Source organism: Hemitrygon akajei, chromosome 16, assembly GCF_048418815.1.
Source record: "Hemitrygon akajei chromosome 16, sHemAka1.3, whole genome shotgun sequence".
NCBI classification, from domain to species: Eukaryota; Metazoa; Chordata; class Chondrichthyes; order Myliobatiformes; family Dasyatidae; genus Hemitrygon; species Hemitrygon akajei.
Window position 1 is genome coordinate 16,765,270 of NC_133139.1, and position 23,681 is coordinate 16,788,950.

Here is a 23,681-nt window from a genome sequence, read left to right on the forward strand (position 1 = left end):
CCACACAGACAACATCCAATGTCAGGGCTGAACCAGCGTCTGTGGCTGCCGCATGGCACTGAAACCTGGGCCTGAAACTTAATGGGAAGTCCACTTTGGTTGTTGTGACCATGTCTATTGTGCAGAATCAATACTCTCAAACTTCTCCATTGGTGGAAATTTTGACCCACTGAGCCAGAGCTGAATGCCCTTTGCACCCTTCGACTCCCTAAAGGCCTGGCTTGACTTTGTCAGTAAGCCTGATTCAAATCGCGGAAGAGAGCCTACTCACCAGGCCTGGCTCTTTGGATTTGGTGGGCGGCGTGCTGCGCGAGGAGGCTAGAGATGCAGGGCTGCTTGGAGCATCCTTCCTCAGGAGGTGAAACTTGTCCAGCCCATTCCCTCGGGGAGAATGGGACGGACTGCCTTGTGGAGATGATGGATCCTGTGTCAAGACAAACCAACATTGGAAGTAATGTCGCGGCACCCGAGGAGGTAAAAGCAAATATCAAAGAAAGAATTGAATATCATCTCAAGAGAGCCAAAATCTCAAAATTATGAAGGATTTTAATACGATACACAGTACTGTGCAAAAGTCTTAGACACATATATACAGCTAGGGCGCCTAAGGGTTTTGCATTGTACTGCATATTGGTTAAAATAGGAAGGTGATTGGGAAACAGAAATAAGAGTACTTAGCTTTGTTTTAGCTCAGTTGTATTAAGTGTGAATTGGAAATATATAATATACAGTACTGAGCTGTGCAAAAGTCTTAAGCACCACAGATATATATCTGTATCTATATATACGTGAGCCTAAAACTTTTGCACAGTACTGTATGCAGAGAGAGACTTTGCTAGTTGCTGCCAAGGCTAGAACTACAGCTGTATGTTGGTCACTAATCAATCTAACAGGGAGTGCAAGAGAAATTACTTTCCACAGAGTCGGTAGTCTGTTGACTCCCAATCACAGAGAGTGATCCACTTCAGATATTACGATGCATTCAGGGAACCACTGGACACGCAAAGGGAGACAAGGACAGCTGATGGGATTCGAGGAAGAGCAATGGGAGGGGGCTTATGTGGGATATAAACACAATTATGCAGGGTATTACAAGTGAATCTGCAGATGCTGGAAATAAATAAAAACAAAAAATGCTGGCAGAACTCAGCAGGCCAGACAGCATCTATGGGAGGAGGAAGTGACGATGTTTCAGGCTAAAACCCTTCATCAGGAGTGAAGTAACATGGGATGGTCAAGGGGGGCGATAAGAAGTGGGGGGAGGGATAAAGTAGAGAGCTAGGAAGTGATAGGTTGGAGGGAAATGGGCTAGGGGGAAGGTGGAGAATTATGGGAAATAAAAGAGAAAGAAAGGTAGGGCTGGGGGGAGATTATAGTGAGGGGGGAAAAAAGAGAGAAAGAGAACCAGACTGAAATAATAGATAGGGATGGGGGTAAGGGGGGGGGGCAGGGGTATCAACGGAGGTCTGTGAGTTGGATGTTCATGCCGGTAGGTAGGAGGCTACCTAGGCGGGAGATAAGGTATTGCTCCATCGACCTGCGCGCGGCCTCATCTTGACGGTAGAGGAGGCCATGGACAGACATGTCGGAGTGGGAATGGTCTGTGGAATTGAAGTGTGTGGCCACAGGGAGATCCCATGTGCGGCAAAACGGTCTCCCAGTCTGCGGCGGGTCTCCCCAATGTATAAATGGCCACATCGGGAGCTCCGGATACAGTATATCACCCCAGCTGACTCGCAAGTGAAGTGGTGCCTCATCTGAAAGGACCTGCAGGGTCTTACTAGCCTCAGCCAGAGGGTGGGGGACCTATGGAATTTGTTCCCACAGAGGCTGGGGAGGCACATGTTGGATATATTTAAAGCTGATTGTTGGGTTCTTGATAGACTCAAGGTTGAAAGATTGTGGGAAGAAGGCAATATTATAGGGTTAAGAAATGGTAAAATAATAAATCAGCCATAATTGAATGGCACAGAAGTTGATAGGCCTATTTCTGTTCCTATATTTTATGGTCCTATCATAAGATTTAAGTGTTGAATCAAAAGCATGTGAATTGCATGATGACCAATTGTAGATCTCTTCACCCCCCCCCCCACCCAGTGACAAAACCTCTCCTCATCGATTCCTTAAATTTAAAAGTGACCCATCAGATGGCACGAGACTTTAGAAAATACAAAGCAAATATCAAGACTCTGACAAATCATATAGAAGTAATTTTGATAATCAATTCATTTAATTACAATTATGGGAAAACACCAACCTCATTTGAAACATCCACAACCAAGTTATCGTCGCTCTTATCACCATCACTGTCCTAAATATAAAGGAGAAAATTATGTAAGCAGTGCATTATCAGGACTGCATGGAGACTGTCTGTAGGAAATACCCCTCCCAGTATTTCCTTGCTGAGTTTTTATAACACAAGAACAGATCAAACTGAAAAAGGACATGTAAGCATGTTTCTTGGCAATATTTAACAAAATGACTTCAACCACTAAGAATCTGAGGAAATTATACCAGGAGATTGTGGGCGATCTGCCTCTGATTTTCTGGTGGACCTTGCTGATAATATGACATCACAGGGTCACAGACTTAGAACCTCCACTAACAAATGCTATCTTTTTGTGGTTAACGTGGAGATTTATTTTCACTTTTGCATCTGTGGATATGTTGATGCAACGTTACCGTCACTTACCGCTTCCAAACATTTTGTGTTTTTTTTTTCAAAATTCTTGTCAGATTAAATTGATGCTCAGCCAGAATCCAGAGATCTGTGATTGAATGGGCAAAAACCTTGTCAACCCACTCAAGAGCAATTAGGAAAGAGGCAAGATGAGGAGAAAATATGATTATCCATTGTGCTGGTTTGAAATTGAGTACGTAGTTGAAATCGGGTAGCATTGAGAGTAATTAACAATATCAGTACCAGGGATTGGGAAACCTTTCACAATGCCAACCATTCCTTAGTGAGGTTTATCACAGCCTGTAAGCAAGTTGGGTTTACAAATCCTTTGGCCATTCCTTGCTTTCGCTCAACCATAAGTAAAATGCATATCATATGCATTCTTTTACACTGTAATAATGCTGCAGATAGTGCAGATGCAGGAAATCCAGAGCACACACAAAAAATGCTGGAGGAACTCAGCTGGTCATGAATAAATAGTTGATATTTCAGCGTGAGACACTTCCTCAGGACTAAAAAGGAAGGAGATGGAGGACTAACTAGAACAGGGGTTCCCAATCTTTTTATTAATGCCTACCATTTACAGAGGGATGTGTGGGCCCCAGGTTGGGATCCTCTGAACTAAAAGGTGGGTGGGAAAGGTAAAAGGCTGGAGAAGAAGGAATCTGATAGAGGAGAATAGATCATGGGAGAAAGGGAAGAAGGAGGGGCACCAGGGGAAGTGATAGACAAGTGAGAAGAGGTAAGAGGCCCGAGTGGGGAATTGAAGAAGAGGGAAGGGGGAAGGAAAAGAGTAAGAAAAAAAATGACCGATACGGGATATCAATGTTCATGCCAGTAGGTTGGAGGCTATACCTTGATGGAATACGAGGCATTGCCCCTCCACCATGAGTGTGGTCTCATCGTGGCAGAAGAGGAGACATGTCAAAATGGAAATGGGGATAGGAATTCAAAAGGGTTGGCCACCAGAAATTCAGCTTTTGGCGGATGGAGTGAAGCCGTTCAGCAAAGCCGCTCCCCCCAATTTACAAAGGGTCTCACCAATGTACCAGAGGCCGCATTGGGAGCACAGCTACAACAGATTCACACATGAAGTGGAACCTCACCTGGAAGGAGTGTTTGCGGCCCTGGATGGAGGTAAGGGAGGATGTGAATGGGCAGGTGCTTGCAGGGATAAGTGTTAGGAGGGAGATTAGTGGGGAGGAATGAATGGACAAGGGAATCACAGAGGGAGCAATCCCTGTGGAAAGCAGAGAGTGTGGGGGGGCGGGGTGGGAGGTGAAGATGTGTTTGGTGGTAAGACCCTGCTGAGAATGGTGGAACTTGCAGAGTATGATGTGTTGGATGGGGTGATAGATGAGGACAAGAGGAACCCTCTCTCTGTTTAGGTGGCGGGAAGATGAGTTGAGTGAGTATATCAGGGACATGTAGGAGATGTGGGCGAGGGCAGCATCAATGGTGCAGGAAGGGAAGCCCCATTCTTTGAAGGAGGAGGGTATCTCTAAAGTCCTAGAAACCCCATCCAGGGAACAGATGCAGCAGAGACAAAGAAACTGTGAAACGGGAATAGCTCTTTTTTTTACAGGAAACAGAGTGGGAAGGGGAGTAGTTAAAAATGTAAAGGGTTACGTGTTGGTAGGAAGTGTGAGTGAGAGCAATATTAACTACAGGGCACAGTTCTAATTGTGGTAGGGAAGCTGAGATTGTGGACCAGAACAGGTTAAAGGGAATCGGACAGAGGCGTATAAAACCGTGAATGCTTCCATGGAGTAGGCAAATTGTTCCCGTTGGTGGAAAGTCCAGAGTAAAGCACATGGAAAAAAAGAGGTTGGTATAAGAACCAGAAGTGGAAAGCTTATTGTACAGGGCAAGTCTTGAATGCACTGGAGAGTGTTGAGGCAAATTCAGTTATAAGAGAGAAGGATACGTATCTGAAAGGAAAGAATTGGCAAGCTTATCGGATGGAGGCAGAACACTGGGAGTAGCAGAATGGTTCTTGTATGGGTACGTACAAGTTAAATGGGCCAAATGGCCTTCTTCAATGCTGTAACAGTTCTGTGATACTCCATGACTAGTGTTTGAGAATGAAACACAGAGGCTGCCCCAGCCATTCTCTCTTCCACTCCACAGAGACACTGGAGTAGAAACGTGTGCTCTGTTGCATGGAGCCGTACTACAGAGGCAGAGTTCAACGCAGCAAGTCTGACAGACGACAAACGCTACCCTGCTGATGGTTGAATGGGCAACACCCTCCTGTACCTTATCCAGCTGTTGCCTCCAGGTACACGGGCTCAGGAACTCTTCAATGTCACAAAGATGGTGATATTACATCAGCTTTGTTATGTGATGTATATTATAATAATCAGCTCTAATCAGCTGGGAGTCGCATAACTGGCTTTCCAATGACATGTCTAGATGAAGACCAATCCTTGTGACATTTTAGATGAAGACTACAATAGTGATCACTGTAAAACCAGATGGCATCCTTGACTAAAGTGCCTGTTTGGATTAAGATTAAAATTTAACTTACAAACTAAATCTGGAATTGAAAACTGGAGATTATGAAGCTGCTGATCAGTTATTAGTGGTCTAAGTTCACCCGTCTCTCCATTGTTGGGGATAAGGAGTCCTGGCCACAGCAATATAACAATTGGCTTATTATTGTCACGAAGAACGTAGAAGAGTACAGTGCAGTACAGGCCCTTCGGCCCGCAGTGTTATGCCCACCCTTTAATCTACTCCAAGGTCAATCTAGCTCTTCCCTCCTACATAGCCCTCCATTTTCTTACATCCGAATATACTGAAGTACAGTGGAAAACCTATCTTGTACACCACTCATACAGATCAGTTCATTACATCAGCGCATTGAGATAGAACAGGGTAAAACAATTAGCAAAGAAAACTCAGTGCAGGTCAAGAGTAAGGTGAAAGGTTGCAGCAATGTAGATTGTGAGGTCAAGAGTCCATCTTATCATACTAGGGGACCATTCAATAGTCTTGTAACAGCAGGGTAGGAGCCGTCCTTGAGGCTGGTGGTCTGTGCTTTCGGAGTTTTGCATCTTGCACCTGATAGGGTGGTGGGGGTGGCCGGCAAAGAGGGAATGTCCTGCCTGGGTTAGGCCTTTGGTTATGTTGTCTACTTTACCAAGACAGCGAGAAGTGCAGACAGAGCCCGTGTCCCACACGTCCCACTTGGGTAAATTAGGGTGCCAGGAAAGTTCAGTGTGGGTAGAAAGTTAGATGCAAGTTAACTGCAAGGTAGATTGTGAGATCAGAAGTCTGTTTGTTGTATTAGGGAACCATTCAGTGGTCTTATAACAGTGGGGCAGAAGTGGTCCTTGGGCCTGGTAGTACGTGCTTCCAGGCTCTGGTAATTTCTGCCCCTCTGCCCTTAACTGCCCTCTCAAATGGCCTGGCAAACCACTCAGGCCTAAGAGAAAAAGAGGACAGAACGCCACTTAGAATATATTCTTTGATAATTAATGCACTTTGAATTTAGTTCTCTAGGCACCAATCATCTTCCAATGCCCCGGAAGGTAGCTGGTGCCACAGAACTAAATGCCAACATGGATCAGTGGGTTCAGGAAGGACAAAAATATACCAAATGGAGGATGGGGAAAGGCAAAACAAAACTTGCGGATCTGGATAAGATTACTACTACCAGCCTTCAGATCCACAGCAAATGGAGACATTAACAAAACCTTGAGGATATCAGGCAACTGCAGCACATGAATAAATGAGTTTATTTCTAGAATCTAGCATGTAATGCAGACAGAGAATGGGGGTGAAAAGTTAATACTTCAATCAGCTGCCAACGAGCCTTGCCATAGGCTGTGTCCTCTGGGGCGTGTGGTTCCTTTAAACTGGATGGCAACAAGGAAACCCTGTGCCAGGCCCCAATGCCCGCCGGCCTGTCACATGGATTGGAAGCAGTCTCAATCATATGTTTCAAAAGCTGTATGGAGAGCATTTGAGAGAAAATAACACACAGGGCAGTACAGGAAGAGCAGAGGGATTGAACTGCTGGTTTCAGCTCTCATTGTTGCTGGAGCGACCACTCGCTCCCTTGCTAGAGAGAGAGGGAGCCTTTCAGACACAGCAAAGTGCTGGGTTGTGGATGGTAGTTTTGACGGACCCTGGATCAAGAACTCTTTGGGAGGGGGGCTTCTGCTGTTGCTTGCATGGTGGTGGGGGATGGGGGGGTATCATTGCTTCTCCTGGCGTGGGTGGGGGAAGGGGGGGGGCTTCGATGTTTCTGTCATTCATTCCATGGCGTTTCTAGTTTCGTGGACATCGGTGAAGAGTATGAATTTCAGTGTATACTGTACACATCTTCTGATGTTAAATGGACCTTTTGAACTGCATTGATTGATCTACTTGGAGTCAGCATGGACTTGTGGGGCCACATGGTTTCCTCTGTTGGAACAGTTCAGTGACTGCAGTTGACCATCGATTATTGCACCAGAGTGAACATTCTGGTCATTAGAACCTTCACTGGGCTTATCTGACCAGGAGGCTACCAGCTGAAACAAGAATCTCCAGACCCCCAGGCAACTTCAAGCGATCAGTATTCTTAGCTTTCACATCCAAAGTTGAAAGTAAATTTATTATCAAAGTACGAATATGTCCCCATATACTACCCTGAGATTCATTTTCCTGCAGGCATTCACAGCAGCACAAAGAAGTATAACAGAATCAATGAAAAATTACAAAGACTGACAAGCAACCCATGTGGAAAAGAAGACAAACTGTGCAAATGTAAGTAAATAGATAGATGCCCAGCTCCAGACAGGCTGTTTACAAAGTCCTGCAATGTCCCCAACTAATGGTAACACAGTAAGCTCCCAGCAGCAATGTGATTGGCCTTTTGGCAACTGCGAAGCTCACTGGAGGTCCCAGATTTGCTCAGAGCTTCCTGGGCCACATAAGATGACAGTAAAATATAGTCATCAGAGCAGCAGCTGGTGTGGCCCACTTGAAACTGGAGCCTAGCCCACTTCCCTTCCCTTCACCCTAACAAATCAAATTGAAGTTAATAGCTGCTACCACAGGGCCACAGATATGTTCCTTAGCAACCAAATCAAGCCAAGAATAGGGGCTTAGAGAGCAACCAACTCACAAGGATGGAATGACCAATGTCCGATCAAGGCTTGGGACGAGTCCGCTTTTGGAAATGATGCAATGTGGGCTCTTATATGCGATGAATGCACCATTCCTTTGTTTTTAAATGATTCTTTTCCCAGTCACTCACAGGCCGCAGAGCCCGTGGGACCCAGCACATGCTAACGCTCAGCTGAGAGTAGAGAGACAAGCTATTGAAGACAAACTGATGCTGGCACTCTCTAACTACCACTCCTGCTCTCCCACTCCTGATTCCTCCCTTGAACATTGTCCGTTTATGGAAGTGAGGACAAGTTAAGGCTGATTTATACTTGTGCGTCGCATCTGCACCATAGGTACCGCGTACCCTACGCCGTAGGGTGATGCGCACCTCCCCAAAAAAGTAACTCGCGCATTGCGGCGACGCAGACCACGACAACTGTGATTGGCCCGCTTGGTAGCATCACATTTCCTCCTACGCATTTCCGGTTGCTTCTTCTCCACCATGTCTGTACACCGATGCGAAATAGATGAACCAAATCGTCAAATCTACCTGCCGACATGCGAAAATGTTTGAAGTGCATTGCCTCGTCCATGTCGCTCATGAAGAAACTCAACACAGTGGCATAGAAACCCCACCGCCAACTAGCGTTTTGGCACACACCAACGCATGCTCGATACGGCGTAGAGCGACGCAGAAGTGAAAATCAGGGCTACGTACGCACAACTATAAATCGGCCTTAACATTGCACTATATATACATAACCTTTCTTCCCCAGTATCATCCAAGGAAACAACTGTATCAACAAAGCTAGATTGCTCACCTTCACTAGTCTCCTTTTCACTGGCACCATTGCCACTACCAACTGGTAAAACCCTGTGTAATTTCTTTTTCATCTGAATGGCATTACAAGCGGAGAGTATGTTGACTGGCTGCATCACAGCCTGCTATGGAAACACCACGCCCTCGAATGGAAAATCCTACAAAAAGTTGTGGATACAGCCCAGTCCATCACAGGTAAAGCCCTCCCCACCTTTGAGCACATCTACATAAAACAATGTTGCAGGAAAGCAGCATCCATCATCAAGGACTCGTACCACCCAGGTCGTGCTCTCTTCTCACTGCTGCCATCAGGAAGAAAGTACAGGTTCCTCAGGACTCACACCACCAGGTTCAGGAAGAGCTATTACCCTTCATCCATCAGGCTCTTAAAGCAAAAGGGATAATGTCACTCAACTTCACTTGCCCCATCATTAAAATGTTCCCACAACCAATGGACTCACTTTCAAGGACTCTTCGTCTCACGTTCTCGATATTTACTGTTTATTTATTCTTTTTGTATGTCCACAGCTTGTTGTCTTTTTGCACACTGGTTGAACACCCAATTTGGGTGGTCTTTCCCTAATTCTGTTATGGTTATTATTCTATAGATTAATTTATGCCCTCAAGAAAATTAATCTCAGGATTGTAAATGGTAAAGTACATGTACTTTGATAACAAACTTATTTTGAACCAAACTACATAAATGGAAATTGTTCATAGATTTCATATCTCCAAACAACAAAGAGGGAGCCAATTTGGCCCATCTACTCTGTGTTAGCTCATTAAGCAATCCCATTTGTCTAGTACTTTTCAATGTACTCTCAGCACATTGACATCAACTTCCCCAAGATTCGCCCATTTATCCACACGAGGGAAAAAATGACAGTGGTAAAATAGCCTTCCCCTCATTGGGGCATGGGAGGAAACGGGAGGACCCAGGGGAAGAAACCCATAGGGTCACATTGAAAACATGCAGACTCCTTGCAGGACTGGACCCAGGTCAATGGAGCTCTGAGCGAACTGCTGTACTGTTGGGATATGGGCAGGAAATCAGAAAACCCAAAGCTGATTGCAACCACATTTCACTGGGCTTTTACTTCTAAATCTGCCGACTAAACCGTCAATAAAAAAAAGTTATGCACCGATTACCAGATCCAAGCCTTTTGCAGCAAACTAAGGCTCACTGCTGCTTCATGCTTCAATTCACCCTGACACAACTAAAAGGATTCTCGGCACATATTTTGTACACAGCGGGGCATATTTACAGCTTTATTCTACTTTAGTGTCACGGTGGACCAGATGCTTCTGCAGTGTATTTGTCTGTAAATAAATCATGAGGTCACAGGACATAGAAACAATATCAGGTGCTTATTTGGTGTAAACTCTGTGTGAATAGTGAGCTCCTAGGCACTAGAGTTAGAATAGAACACTCCTCTCCAATGACCCTGTGCTATGCAACTTAAAGTACCTCATATATTATCCCGCGCCTGCAGCTGCACGTTTGGCAGTGACCAGCAGAGGGCAGTAATGTGCTGGGAGTGAGGTAGCTTGACAATGAAAGACACCTTCCAGATGCAAGCAAATAGCTGGACTAATTTTCCAGAAACCCACTCTGAGCTCTGGTGAATGATTTTATTCGTAGGTGTGTGGCACAAAGTTAAGTTAGTCAGGCATTTAAGTGGGTTTCTGCCGTGTTCAGCAGCCAGTGAGCGAACTGCAGAGATTTGAAGGATGAAATGGCTTTTGTGTTGACGCAGCACGTGTCGAGAGTTGGGGTTGAAACTGAGAGGAACATTTATACGTGTGCTGCGTTAGCACAGGGCACAACGGCATCAAATGGAACATCGGATCTGGGGTGGACTCAGATCACAGCTCACCACTTCATCACTGCCACAACTTGCAATAATGTCATTATTAATTCAGTAAAATAAAACAGAAACATTACTAAGCAAGATTTCAGTCACATAAGCAGGGACTGGCCTCAAAAAAGGGTGAAAATTTTAGGGTTCTCAGGATTGCTTTGGAAGAAAATGAGGGAATTCTAGAAGTTAGGGCCTTGGCAACTAAGGCAAAATGATTACATTCAGGGATGTTCCAGAGGCCAGGTTTCCTTACAATTTATCAGGGAGCCCATCAGCAAATAACACCTGCAAGTATTTATTAATTCATTCCCTGACAGGATGTGGACATTGCTAGCTCAGTCAGTACTTATTACCCTTCCCAGAGTGCCCCTGGGCCGAATGGTTTGTTCAGGGTCAAACACAGGCCAGACCAGGCAAAGGCAGCAAATTTCCTTCCCTAAAGGAAGCTCTTGTGAGTTTTTTGTTTTGACAGTACAACAAACTTCATGCTTAGTTATTAATGATAGCTTTGAAATTGCAGAATTATATGATAACTTGAGTTTAAATTGACCAGTCAATACGCTGGGATTTGAACTCACATCCCCTGATCAATAACCAAGGCCTCAGGGTACTCATCCAGTAACTCAACCCTCGTACCTACACACTGAGTGTGGTGTTGAGACAACCTGCATGAAAATTGTCTCATTTATCTCTTATAAATACGATGAACTTTGCCCTTACGGAGACAGCCACAGCACTGGTATGAGAAGATATGAAATACCTTTGGCTTGTTGACTTCCTAGTGGCGAACAAATTCACAACACAAAAACGGGTGCTAGCAAAAAAGATGAGGTTTGCATTTAGTGGATTCCAAGACACTTCAGAAATAATTAAATACTAGTGAATTGTAGTCTGTTCTTGCAATGTAGGAGATGTAACTTCTTTTTTTGAAAATGGCCGGATCCACCAACCACATGAAAATCATCAGATGATCTGCTTGTGGCTTTCCATGATGCAGAGCTCTTCAAATAGTGAACGGGATCTTTTCTGATGCTCACGAGGCCTCCAGGAGTACAGAATCTTTGGTCTTTGAGTTCGCCTCTGGAACGGGATGTGACCGTAGAGACTCTTGAGATGAATAGGGGAACATTCAGGGAGACTACATTTATTTGAGAACCTCCATGCGTTCAAGCATGCTTGAGCAGCACAGTAGTGTAGCCAATAGCATCACGCTATTAACAGGGCAAGCAATGAGTGATAGGGGTTCAATCCCCACCAGGGTCTATAAAGAGTTTGCACATTCTCCCTGTGACCACGTGGGTTTCCTCAAAGCTACTCCAGTTCTCTCCCACTTTCCAAAGACACACGTGCTAGGTTTAGAGAGTTGTAGGCATGCTATGTTGGCACTTGCAGGCTGCCCCCAGCACATCTTTGGGCCGTGTTTTGCTTTGACGCAAATGACACTGTACATGTGACAAATAAAGTTAATCTTTAAAACTTTGTAGTCTACTCCCTGTACGGTCATGACTGTGTGGCTGGGCACATTATGAATTTGCCGGCTGAGGAGTCTGGTGATTGAAGGGTAATAGCTGTTCCTGAATCTGGTGGTGTGGGACCTAGGGCTCCTGTATCTCCCGACCAGGTAGCAGCAAGAAGGGATGGACTGGATTATGGGGGCCCATGATGATAAATATTGCTTTCTCATGGTAGTGTTCCTTGTAAATGTGTTCAATGTTGAGGAGGGCTTTACCTGGGACGGACTGGGCTGTATCCACAATTTTGAATAGCCTTTTCTGCCCCCAGCACTGGTGTTTCCATGCCAGGTGTGAAAGGAGGAAGGGACTAGGTGTCTAATTTATGAGAAGGGAGCTTGCTCAGACCTGTCATGTTGAAATAACAACCACAATGGTTTAGGAGTCATTCAGCCCCACTTGAAATTTAAAAAATTAGAGGGAGAAAGCCTTCAATTCGCATTTACTGGATTGTTAATAATAAACACACAATATTAGTAACACACCAGGACACACCAATTAAGGGAGAAAAGCCTTTTGAAATAGACTGTTACAGCTTTGTTATTCGGGCAAGTTAAGCACAATGGAACTCCCATCACCCCATTATGGGAAAGCCCTGGGAAACAATCTGAAAACTTGGGGATATTCAGGAAGAAGCACACAGGAGGCAGACTAGGAGTTTCAGTTGCCCCAGGGGTTAAACAAAGGAAGTCTCAACTGTGCAAATGAGTAGGATACAAGGTTTATCTGGGCACTCTGTATTCTAATGGATTATTTTCCTCTGCATGATAGGAGGGAAATTAATTTTAATAGAAGATCTGTATCTCTGTCGCATTTTCCTTTATCAAGTGTCTGGAGAGAAAGGTGCGCTGAAACCAGTGACAAATGAGGTGTGAGATTGCTCACTGCTGTGTGACCCATTCAATTCAATACAAAATCATTTGAACAGTTAACACTAATGAGATTCCCGTGGGAATTTCAAAATGTGCATATGAGTATCTCTTCTCAAATATAAATTCTCAGTTGTGTAGATATTTGCTTTTGTACGCTTCTGGATTATGCCTGTATGATGCACTCAGAATGATAAAGCAGTTGCGATTTCATACAACCAACGGTTTCACAGTGTTTCAAACATACATTTATATAGTACCTTTCTTTTTCTTAAAGAAGCATTTTAAGATTTGTTAAGATTAGCTTTATTTGTCACATGAACATCGAAACATACAGTGTTTGCATCAAATCTAATCAGTGAGGATTGTGACGGGCCGCCCACAAGATTTGCCGTGCTTCTGGCAACACCATAGCATGCCCGCAACTCACTAACCTTAACAGCACAAACAAGAGAAAATCTGCAGACCCAAGCAACGCACACAAAATGCCGGAGGGACTCAGCAGGCCAGGCAGCATCGATGGAAAAAGTACAGTCGATGTTTTGGGCCGAGACCCTTCAGCAGGACTGACTTTACAGCATGTCTTGGAATATGGGAGGAAACCAGAGCACCCAGAGGAAACCCATATGTCACAGGGAGAACGTACAAACTCCTTACAGACAGCAGTGGGAATCGTGAGCACAGACGTAGAGAGGGAACAGTCGGGCGTGAGCTAAACGCTACGCTCTCCAAGAAGAAACATAAGGTGTTCTTCTATCATGCAGTACTTCAGAAGCATTCTCACTGTTGTCATGTAGGAAACGTGGTAACGATTGTTAAACAAGGAGACATAAAGAGCAAGTGAAATAAATGAACTGATCATCATTGTCAACAGTTCAATGTTGGTTACTGGGAGAACCCTCCACAGCACTATAAATGGTTTTTATTTACCATACATTCCTTGGGAAAGTAGTCAATACCACAGTTACCAACTCAGCTCTGATGGTGCAGCAGTCGCTCTGTACCACACTGATGAATAATTGCAAACATGGTTTGAGCTCGCAACTGAACAACTTAAAGTTGAGGGTGCTACAAACTGTTTAAAGATTAACAACTCATCAAGCTTTTGTCTTTTTCAGGTGATCCATCACTGGGCATGGTAGGCCAAAGAGCCTAATTTTACTCTGACTCTCATTATCGTCACGTGACGTGGGCGTTTGTGGTCTTTTGACCGTGATTGTTCTTGGCAAATTTTTCTGCAGAAGTGGTTTGCCATTGCCGTCTTCTGGGCAGTGACTTTACGAGACAGCTGATCCAAGCTATTATCAATACTCTTCAGGGGTTGTCTGTCTGGCATCAGTGGTCACATAACCAGGACTTGTGATATGCACCAGCTGCTCATACGACCATCCACCACCTGCTCCCATGGCTTCATATGACCCTGATCAGGGGCTAAGCAGGTGCTGCACTGTGCCCAAGGGTGACCTGCATGTTAGTGGTGGGAAGGAGCGCCTTACACTTCCTTTGGTAGAGATGCATCTCCACCCCACCACCCTACCTATACCAAGCCTTCATCATGTTCTGCAGCCTTCAATGCCTGGATACTTCCTGGATGTTTTAAGAGTCCCTACACCCACAACCTTCTCACTCCCCGCTCCACCCATGCTGTAGGTGGAAAAAATACCCTTCCTTATAAACCCCCAAACCTCACATTCAGCATTTGCCCTTTTTTAAACATATGACTTTTTGTTAATGGGTTCTTTTGGGTTTCTTGTTCTGTGGCTGCCTGTAAGGAGACGAATCTAGAGGTTGTACAAATTATACATACTTCGATAATAAATGTACGTTAAACTTTGATTACGCAACTCTCTGGCACATTTAGGACTATCAGAAGGCTATAGTTCTCAGAAATTCTCTGAGTGTTTGGAATGTTGGGTATTTAGTGCTGAAATGGAGCTTTTTCACATGATGAATATCAGAGGACCTGGGGACAGAATACGGAAAGAAGGAGCCTATTGGATGTTGAAGGCAGCACTCTGGACAATGTGGCTCACCCCTCCTCCTCTTCCTCATGTCCTAATCAAAGTAACAAAGCAAATATAAAGATTCTATTTAAAGGGGAGGCTGATAGATTCTCAATTAGTAAGGGCATCAAAGATTACAGGGAGAAGGCAGAAAAATGGGGTTGAGAGGAATAATAAAGGAGCTTCATTGAAAATGATTCTGGGATTGAAAGACTTGTCATGTGAGGAGTGTTTAATGCCTCTGGGCCCCTACTCACTGGAATTCAGAAGAATAGGGGTGACCTTATTGAAACCTATTGAATGTTGAAAGGCCTTGATAGAATGGGCTTGTAGAGGATGTTTCCTGTGGTGAGGGAGTCTAAGACCAGGACACAGCTTCAAAATAGAGGGTCGTCCTTTTAGAATGAGGGGGAGGAGGAATTTCTTTAACCAGAGGGTGGTGAATCTGTGGAATTCATTGCCACAGGTGGCTGTGGAGGCCAAGTCATTGGGTGTATTTAAGGCAGAGGCTGAGAGATCCTTGATTGGTCAGGGCATGAAGGGATATGGGGAGAAGGCAGGAAATTGGGGCTGAGAGGGAAATGGATCAGCCATGATGAAATGTCAGAGCAGACTTGATGAGCCAAATGGCCTAACTCTGCTTAGAGTTATCTTATGGTATAAATCATCCACGATGGGCTGAATGGCCTAATTCCATACATTTTTGATGGTGCTAGAGAACTAAGTGACCAATGGCGATGTCCTGCAGACAGTACACAAGCTACTTTTTTACTTCTTTCAAATTTGATTCTACTGCTAAGCTGTGTGTGATTGGAAACGGTGATTTACATTTTGACGGTGTGGTTTTAGGCCGATTGAGTGATCTGGTGCTTTGCTGTCTCTGAGGGAGTTCAGTGAGGTTTGGAGCAGGGTGTTCAGCCTGGAAGCAATGGTTGACTCCCCTGCTTTCCTCCAACGGAGGTGCCGAGGACGTGAGCCCACGATCGACTCCATTGCTTCTCTCCGAATGAGGCATCAAGCAAGGTCGATGAGGACCGTGGGTCGACTGCCTGTGTTTGACTAGCCTTCCTCTCCCTCTCGACTGTCGGAGAAAAGTACAGGACTCTTGGGATCCAAGTTGCAAGGTTTGATCGGCGAGGCTGTGGAGTCGTTTAGGGGGACTTTGAAGTTCACGTTCCTGGATTCTGGTTACTCTTTTTTTTGCTGTTTTTGAAACTGTTTAATCGGGACGATCGATGTGGACCGGGGGGCCGTTTTAGCAAAGAGTGGTCCTGCGGCCTGCAGTGGGCTATCAGCACGGCACTGAATTGAACTGAGCTGGATACTACTGCTTTGATGTTTGATATTCCATGCGTTTCTCGCTCGCCCTTTGCCATATGCGCAATTTGTTCTTTTTTCCGCACATTGGGTTCCATGGTGTTTCTTTGTTTCAAGGCTGCCTGTGGGAGGTCGAACCTCAGAGTTGTATTCTGTATACGTACTTTGATAACAGATGTACTTTCAATCTTTGAGTTTCCTTTGCACCTAGAACCTTCTGTTTGGCTAATGAACAAGGGTGGGCCATACCTTGCTCTGGGAGCCAGGTCCAATCAGGGACCTGGGCTCACAGGCCATATTCCAACCATTAAAATCCAGGCAACCAATACAGAGGCACATTCCAGGCTTGGTGGGGGGGGGGGGGATTAAGAAGAAAATGTGGATCAAGAAGTACAAGCTAATGCGAGATGATCCCTGCTATTTCCAACTACACAGGAACTGGGGTTATACGAACTAGCTTCGCGACTTACTGACTAAAGGAGCAGAGCGATGATTTTCCCCGAACTTGAGGGAAACTTCTGATCACTATAACTAGCGTTTTTAAACTTAATGATGAAGATGCTGACGATGTTATTCATCTATATTTGTCCCTGATAGAATATTTTAAAAATGTGGTTGTAACACACATTTCCTGTGTCACACTTCATGTAGCATCTTCCCCATCACACTGTATTTATAAAGTTATTGTGATTAAACCATGTACCCCTCTGACCCACTCCAGGAGATCTAATGGGATTTAGAACCTTGAAAGTAACACATACTTTCCTGTTCATCAACACCCTTAGTTCTTGTGACATGTTTTTGTCATTGCGTTCTTTTGCTAGGACCCCCTAGGGTTACAACCGCCACACGCTCGGATTCACAAGGAACCTAGTCAGAGGAGGCCTGCTTTACATCAATGGGGTGGGGGAAGAATTTGCAGACATTTGTTGAAAAGCCTGTGGAACCTAACCTCTAGCATTTTGCACACAAGCCTGAGATCCAAATTCAAACGCCCTTGCTCTCACTTGTGGCGTCAATGCTACGAAACGAGCTCTTTAACATACATAATGTCCCACCGAGTCTTTATCATCACACTTCCTCTTCTTGCCTTCGGTGGTGTAGTCGAGGGAGCCTCTGTGCTTGTCTTCAGCGCGTAGACTGTCGGACGGAGACACAGATTTACTCTGGGGAAACGACATTGAAATGCATTAATTGTCTGACACCATCCCTCCCCCCCCCCAAGTTTCTGCCTCCCCTCATCAAATATGCATCATCTTAAACCCCAGAGTTTCTTATGGCCTTTTAGAGCAAGACCTGCCACTTCGGTGAAAATGGACCCAAGGGTCCTGTGGGAAATGTTTTTAAGGAAACCTACTGTGCACAGACTGTAAAGAACAATAACCTGTTATAGTTCAATTGGTGAGTAGATATAAACTATTAACACTGTGACACCATTTTGTGATAAAGTTATTATCAAAGCAAGTGTATGTCACCATATACAACCCTGAGGTTAATTTTCTTGCAGGCATTGACAGTAGAACAATGTTTCTGATATTTGAATGATTTAAGCGGATTGAAAAGGTCAGGGGTATTGGGGCCTGAGACGAGGTCGGGCCAGTTCAGTTCACTGAACTAAGGGTCTGTGGACTAGATTGTCTTTGTGGACTACAGTTCTGAACGCTGTTTGCTTGTACATATTGTGCACGTGATTTGTTTTTTCACCTCCTCCCTGCACATTGGGTGTTTGACAGTCTTTTTATCACGTTTTTTTTTGGTTTCTTTGTTTTGTGGCTGCCTTTTAGGAGTTGAATCTCAAGGTTGTGTAACTTATAAATACTTTGATAATAAACGTACTGTGAACTTCCATCGTTGAAACACAACATAATGAAAAACCACATGCAACGTCTGGCAAACAATTTGCGAAAGAAGACAAACTATGCAAATACAAAACAAATAATATTAATAAATTAATACTGACAAAATGATTTACACAAGCCCCTGAAAGCTTTTATCTGTGTTCTAATGAATTCCACATTCCGTGGATGGTCCTGACCATCAGTTTTATTCCTGGGTGTTAACATCTTGGATGACTGGCCCTGGGTCCAGCACAACGATGTAATCATGAAGAGGGCATACCAATGCCTGCTTTCTTAGAAGCCAAAGTAGGTTTGGCATCTCACCAAGTACTTTACCCTCTGCAGGTGATACTGGCTGCATTGTAGCTTGGTGCAGCAATTCCAACAAAGGGGAACACAAGAGGCAACAGGAAGTTGTGGACCACAGTCTGGTCCATCACAAGCACAGCTCTCCACATCACTGAGAACGTGTACAGGAGACGCTGCCTCAGAAAGGTAGCATCCATTGTCAAGGACCTTTACCATCTTCTAATGCCCTCTTCTTGCTGGTACCACCGGGCAGGAGGTACAGAAGCCTCAAGTCCCACACCTCACGGTTTAGATACAGCTACTTTCAAACAACCATCAGGTACCTGAACTGACTTGTACAACCCTAACCCAACCTCCTCAGTGGAACACAATGGACCACTTTTTGCACCATTACAGTCTTGTCTTTGTGTCTTACTTCTGCAGAGTTGCTTGATCACTATATGCTATAATTTATATTCTGTGTGTTGTCCGCCTCTGATGCTGCTATAAACAATGATTTTCAGTGTACTGACCTGCACTGTACTTGTGAACATGACAGTAAACCGATTTGACTTGACCATTAAATTAACCAAGCAGCACGGTAGCGTAATGGTTAGCACAACACTTTACAGTACAGGCAACCAGGGTTTAATTCCCGCCACTGCCTGTAAGGAATTTGTATGTACATGACCATGTGGATTTCCTCCGGGTGCTCTTGCTTCTTCCCTACTGGTTGGTAAGTTAATTGGTCATTGTAAATTGTACTGTGATGGGCACGGATTACATTCGAGGATTGTTGGGGCAGTATGGCTGAAAGGACCAGAAGAGCCTATTCCACACTGTACCTCAATAAATTGCATTGGCTCAGAAATGGTCAAATTCCTTCGCCCTTTGCAAGAGGGTCTGGTTGATAAGTCAGCCATACGTTGCCCATCTTTAATTGCCTTCAGCTGGTGACTCCTTGAACCGATGGTAGCAGCTTAACACAACCAAGTGAACTTGCTGAGGAGCAATTAAAAAGTCAGACTTGTCAGAGACACAAGAAGTTGCATGTGCTGCAGTCTGAAGCCAGGGAAAATGAGCTGCTGGAGGAACTCGGTGGGTTAAGCAACAAATGTTTATGGAAATGGACAATTGTTGTTTCAGTTCAAGAGCCTCCATCTAGTCCAGATGCAAAGATCTTGGCCCTAACGTTGACTGAAAACATTCCTCTACAGTTTTTGCTTAACCTACTGAGTTCTTCCAACACTTATTTTTAATATCAAGGAGGTTAGAGTTAGTAGACAGACAGCACAGGTAGAGAAAACCAGTTAGATACTTATATTTTATCACTAAAATATTTGCCTTATTTCCAAATTGTTTTAAACAGAATTAAGATCTCAGATTGCCATGGTAGGATTTGATCTTGGGCTACTGAATATTCCTTTATTGGAAGACAAGTCCAATGATCAGATAGCATCAGTTATCGCTCATTTCGTACCCAATTTATTTCTGAGTCACAAGGTTGTGGGTTACAATCCTGCTTCAGGGACTCAGGTGCAAAAAAAAATTTCAGAAAAAAATCTAAAAAATCTCCTAATCTCTTAACTCCGACTGTTTATTCCCTTCCGTAAATGCTCTTTGATTTGCTGAGTTCCTCCAGTATTTTGTGCGTGATCACTTTGTGGGGAGCCCTGAGAATTAATATGACTGGGATGGAAATATTATACTTGGTGGCTCAAATACTTTGTGGGCTGAAAAGGTCGAATGTGCTCACATACACTTGTAGTTTTACAGGTGAAAACTTTTGGCTGAGATCTTAAACCTAGGGCCCTTGCAGATCCAAAAGTTCAAAGTTCACAGTAAATCTCATGAACAGAGTACATATATGTCACCACATACAACCCTGAGATTCATATTCCTGCAGGCATACTCAGCAAATCTATAGAATAGTAACAATAACAGGATCAATGAAAGATCAACCAGAGTGCAGAAGACAACAAACTGTGCAAATGCAAATGTAAATAAATAGCAATAAATAATGAGAACATGAAATAGAACATAAGGGTTCTTAAAGTGAGACCTTTTAGTTGTGGGAACATCTCAATGGTTGAGCAAGTGAGTGTAGTTGTTCACTTTTGTTCAAGAGTTTGATGATTGTGGGCTAGTAACTGTTCCTGATCCTGGTGGTGCGAGTCCTCTGGCTCTTGTACCTTCTAACTGATGACAGCAGCGAGAAAAGAGCATGGCTTGGGTGGTGGGGAACTCTCATTACGGATGCTGTTTTCCTACGACAGTATTTCATGGAGATATGCTGAATGATTGGGAGGGTTTTACCAATGATGTACTGGGCTGAATCCACTATCTTTCGTAGGTTTTCTGTTCAAAGGCACTGGTGTTTCCATACTAGGCCATGATGCAGCCAGTCAATACACTCTCCAGTACACATCCATAGAAGTTTGACACAGTTGTGATGACAACATAGAGCTTTGTGATGCTGTTTGAGGGAGCTTGCTGTAAAATAAGTGAGAGTTCTGGCTCTGATTGTACGACTCAAGCAGCACTTCGTTAGTTGTACAGTGCCGTGCGTAATCTGAGCATTAGCGTCAATGCAGGATTCAGATCATGTATTGGGAAGCTCTGGGAATAATGATCATCAAATTGGAAAATCTAAATTGAAGGACTGAAGATCTTATCTATAGAGACTGCAGATGATGATTATAAATGTGAGGTCTTTTGGGATGAAGATTATATATTGGATTTGGTGTTAGAGATCGTAGATTGCTGGAGGAGCTAAGGTTGAAGAACGTATACGGGAGAGCTCTGAGAATTAAAACGACTGGGATGGAAATGTTATATTTGGCGGATGAAATTAAACATTGAAGGCTGAAAAGGTATTGTGTACTTGGGATGAAGATTATGTATTAAGGGTCTTCTGGGATGATTGTATAATCACTGGAAATATTTTGGAGAAGAAATTTGAATATAATCTCAACCTCTAGAGAAACCTGTATGTCAAAGGACTCTGCATATGATTGTATGTATTGAGTGTGTAGTTCAAGCTATTAAAATTACCAAGATGGGGAAACGAGATTGGAGATTTGTTTTAATTGTTTCACCATGAGTGATTATTGTAACTAGAATTATTTTGCATGTTGATTCTAATTCACTAAGTGAACAAGTTTCAGGACTGGGTAATAGAAGAAGTTATAGGGGCAGCTTGCTGATGAAAATACCCTTCAATTGTGACCTTTGTCTTCCTTATCTTAAATTTCTTCATCACTTAAATACACCAGCTGCTCCTTTCAAATAAAATCCCTCAAGTAAAAGTATACTCAGTGAACTAATCAAATACAGTTAAGCACAGCCACTTGGATTAATTTAGACAAACACAAGCCCTTTTTGAAGCCACTGGTCACTCTGACCTCCTGGTGACCTCTCTTATCAAATTGCCAAAGCTCACTTAAACAAGCAAGACTGGAGGAAATCCCTGGGCACAGTCCCAAAACTCAAGTGTGAATGTACAAAATGCTTTGATGTCCTGGAGCCACACACACCTCTGTGTTGGCTGAAAACAAATGAGGCGTTACAGTGAAAAGGGGAGAAAACTCTCCCCCCCACCCCCCACCACCGGCACTGCTCTTTACTATCGATATCTTCTTGTTTGTTTGGAGACCTATTCATTACCTACGCTGCTACTTATTTACTCGGCTAGCCAATTGGGATTTGTGCTCTGTGCTTGCTTACTTTGAGCTCTGCTCTGGAGCCTCAAGATGAAACGTGGAACTCTCCCTGTGTGTCAAAAGCCAATGTTAAGTCATCTTGATCAAGGAAAAATATGCACAATATGAGGGCCTGAGTAAGGCGGGATGGGAAGGAATTTCTCTCACTCTTTCCCTATGTGATATGGGCTCTGGATTTTATTTCCCTGGGAGTGCTATGGTTTGGGGGAGAGTTGCAGACGCTACATAAGAAATCCTTGCCGTTAATTCACATTGCTGATCACTCAAAATGATTTAAAGGTGCTTGCTATCATAAGGAAGGAAACACAGAAGCTAATTTACACAACAGCTCCTCCAATAGTAAGGAGGAGAAAGACCAAATAAAGAGTTCTCAGTGAGTTTGAGTGGGTTTCTCATTGATTGAGCAATAAACGTTGCTCAGGGTATCAGTCACTTCACAGTACTTCGTTAAAATTGGGTCACTGGATCCTTTCCAATCGCTAGAGAGATCAGATAACTGTGCCTGCAAATGCCTGCAAGAAAGTTAAGCTCAAGGTAGTCAATGGTAACATACACCATGTCCATGGTAACGTAACACAGGGCGCCACAGTTAGTGTGACGCCATTACAATTCGGGACATTGGAGTTCAGAGTTCAATCCCAGCATCCTCTGTAAGGAAACTGTACGTCCTCCCTGAAGAATGCACGGATTTTCTTCAGGTGCTCCTGTTTCCTCCCACAGTCCAAAGACATATCGGGCGGGTTAACTGGTCCTTGTAAATTGTCCCATGATTAGGTTAGGATCAGAGTTGTTGGGGGCTGCTGGGCGCCGTGGCTCAAAGGGCCGGAAGGGCCCATTGCGCGCTGCACCTCAGATTAAATAAAAATATACATACTTTGACTTTGAGATGAGTTTATCATCTCATCTGATGAGACACCTCTAAAAGTAACCAAACCCGCAACATTCCTACACCAAGGCAAAAGTGCTACGAGATGTGAACCATTCTTTGGATGATAAACCTATTGTGGTCAAGAAATTCACTGCCAAGCTCTTTGGCGCTTGACACAATTTCCACAACTCATGGCATTGCGAAAGCTTCAGCTGCCAGGTACTATTTCCACTATCAAATCGTGCAAAACAAATGGATGGAATGTACTGTTGTTTTGTTTAGTACAGGCAATGCAAACCTGGTATCGCTGTGGATTAACTTGGTTTCAAGACATGATCAGCAGGTATTCCCCTCAAGGCTGTCAATGTGCAAGAATGGCATGAGACTGGCATCGGGTCAAAGTTCAAAGTAAATTTACAATCAACGAACATGAATTGTAGAATTATTGAAAGTGAGTCCATAGGCTGTGGAATCAGTTCAAGAGTTGAGGTGAGCAAAGTTACTCACACTCATTCGGCAGCCTGATAGTTGAAGGTATTAACTGTCCCTAAACTTGGTGGCGTGGGATGTAAGGCTCCTGTACGTCCCTAGCGATGGCAACAGCGAGAAGAGAGCATGGTCTGAATGGCAGGGATCTGATGATGTATGCTGCTTTCTTGTGGCAATGCCTTTTGTAGATGTGCTCAATGGGAGGGAGGACCTTGCCTTTGATGGACTGGGAAGTATCAACCAGAACTGGTAGGTTTTTTCCATTCTTGGCCTCCTATTGCTTTTGTGGCTGATCACCAATGATGACGAAA

The 23,681-nt window shown here is 44.1% G+C and overlaps 1 protein-coding gene across 7 annotated transcripts in view; it reads right to left on the reverse strand.

The window, feature by feature from the left end:
• The window catches only part of LOC140739785 (transducin-like enhancer protein 4), a 253,383-nt gene that overhangs the window by 31,803 nt on the left and 197,899 nt on the right, over positions 1 to 23,681 (reverse strand). For 5 of the 7 annotated variants that reach the window (XM_073068307.1, XM_073068305.1, XM_073068304.1 and 2 more), the window contains exons 9-11: positions 17,212 to 17,331; positions 2,258 to 2,311; positions 272 to 424 (exon numbers count right to left, since the gene is read on the reverse strand). In XM_073068307.1, coding sequence (XP_072924408.1) covers positions 272 to 424; positions 2,258 to 2,311; positions 17,212 to 17,331 — 327 coding nt within the window. The remainder of the gene's footprint in view (positions 1 to 271; positions 425 to 2,257; positions 2,312 to 17,211; positions 17,332 to 23,681) is intronic. The other 2 variants (XM_073068306.1, XM_073068308.1) reach the window with 2 other exon arrangements.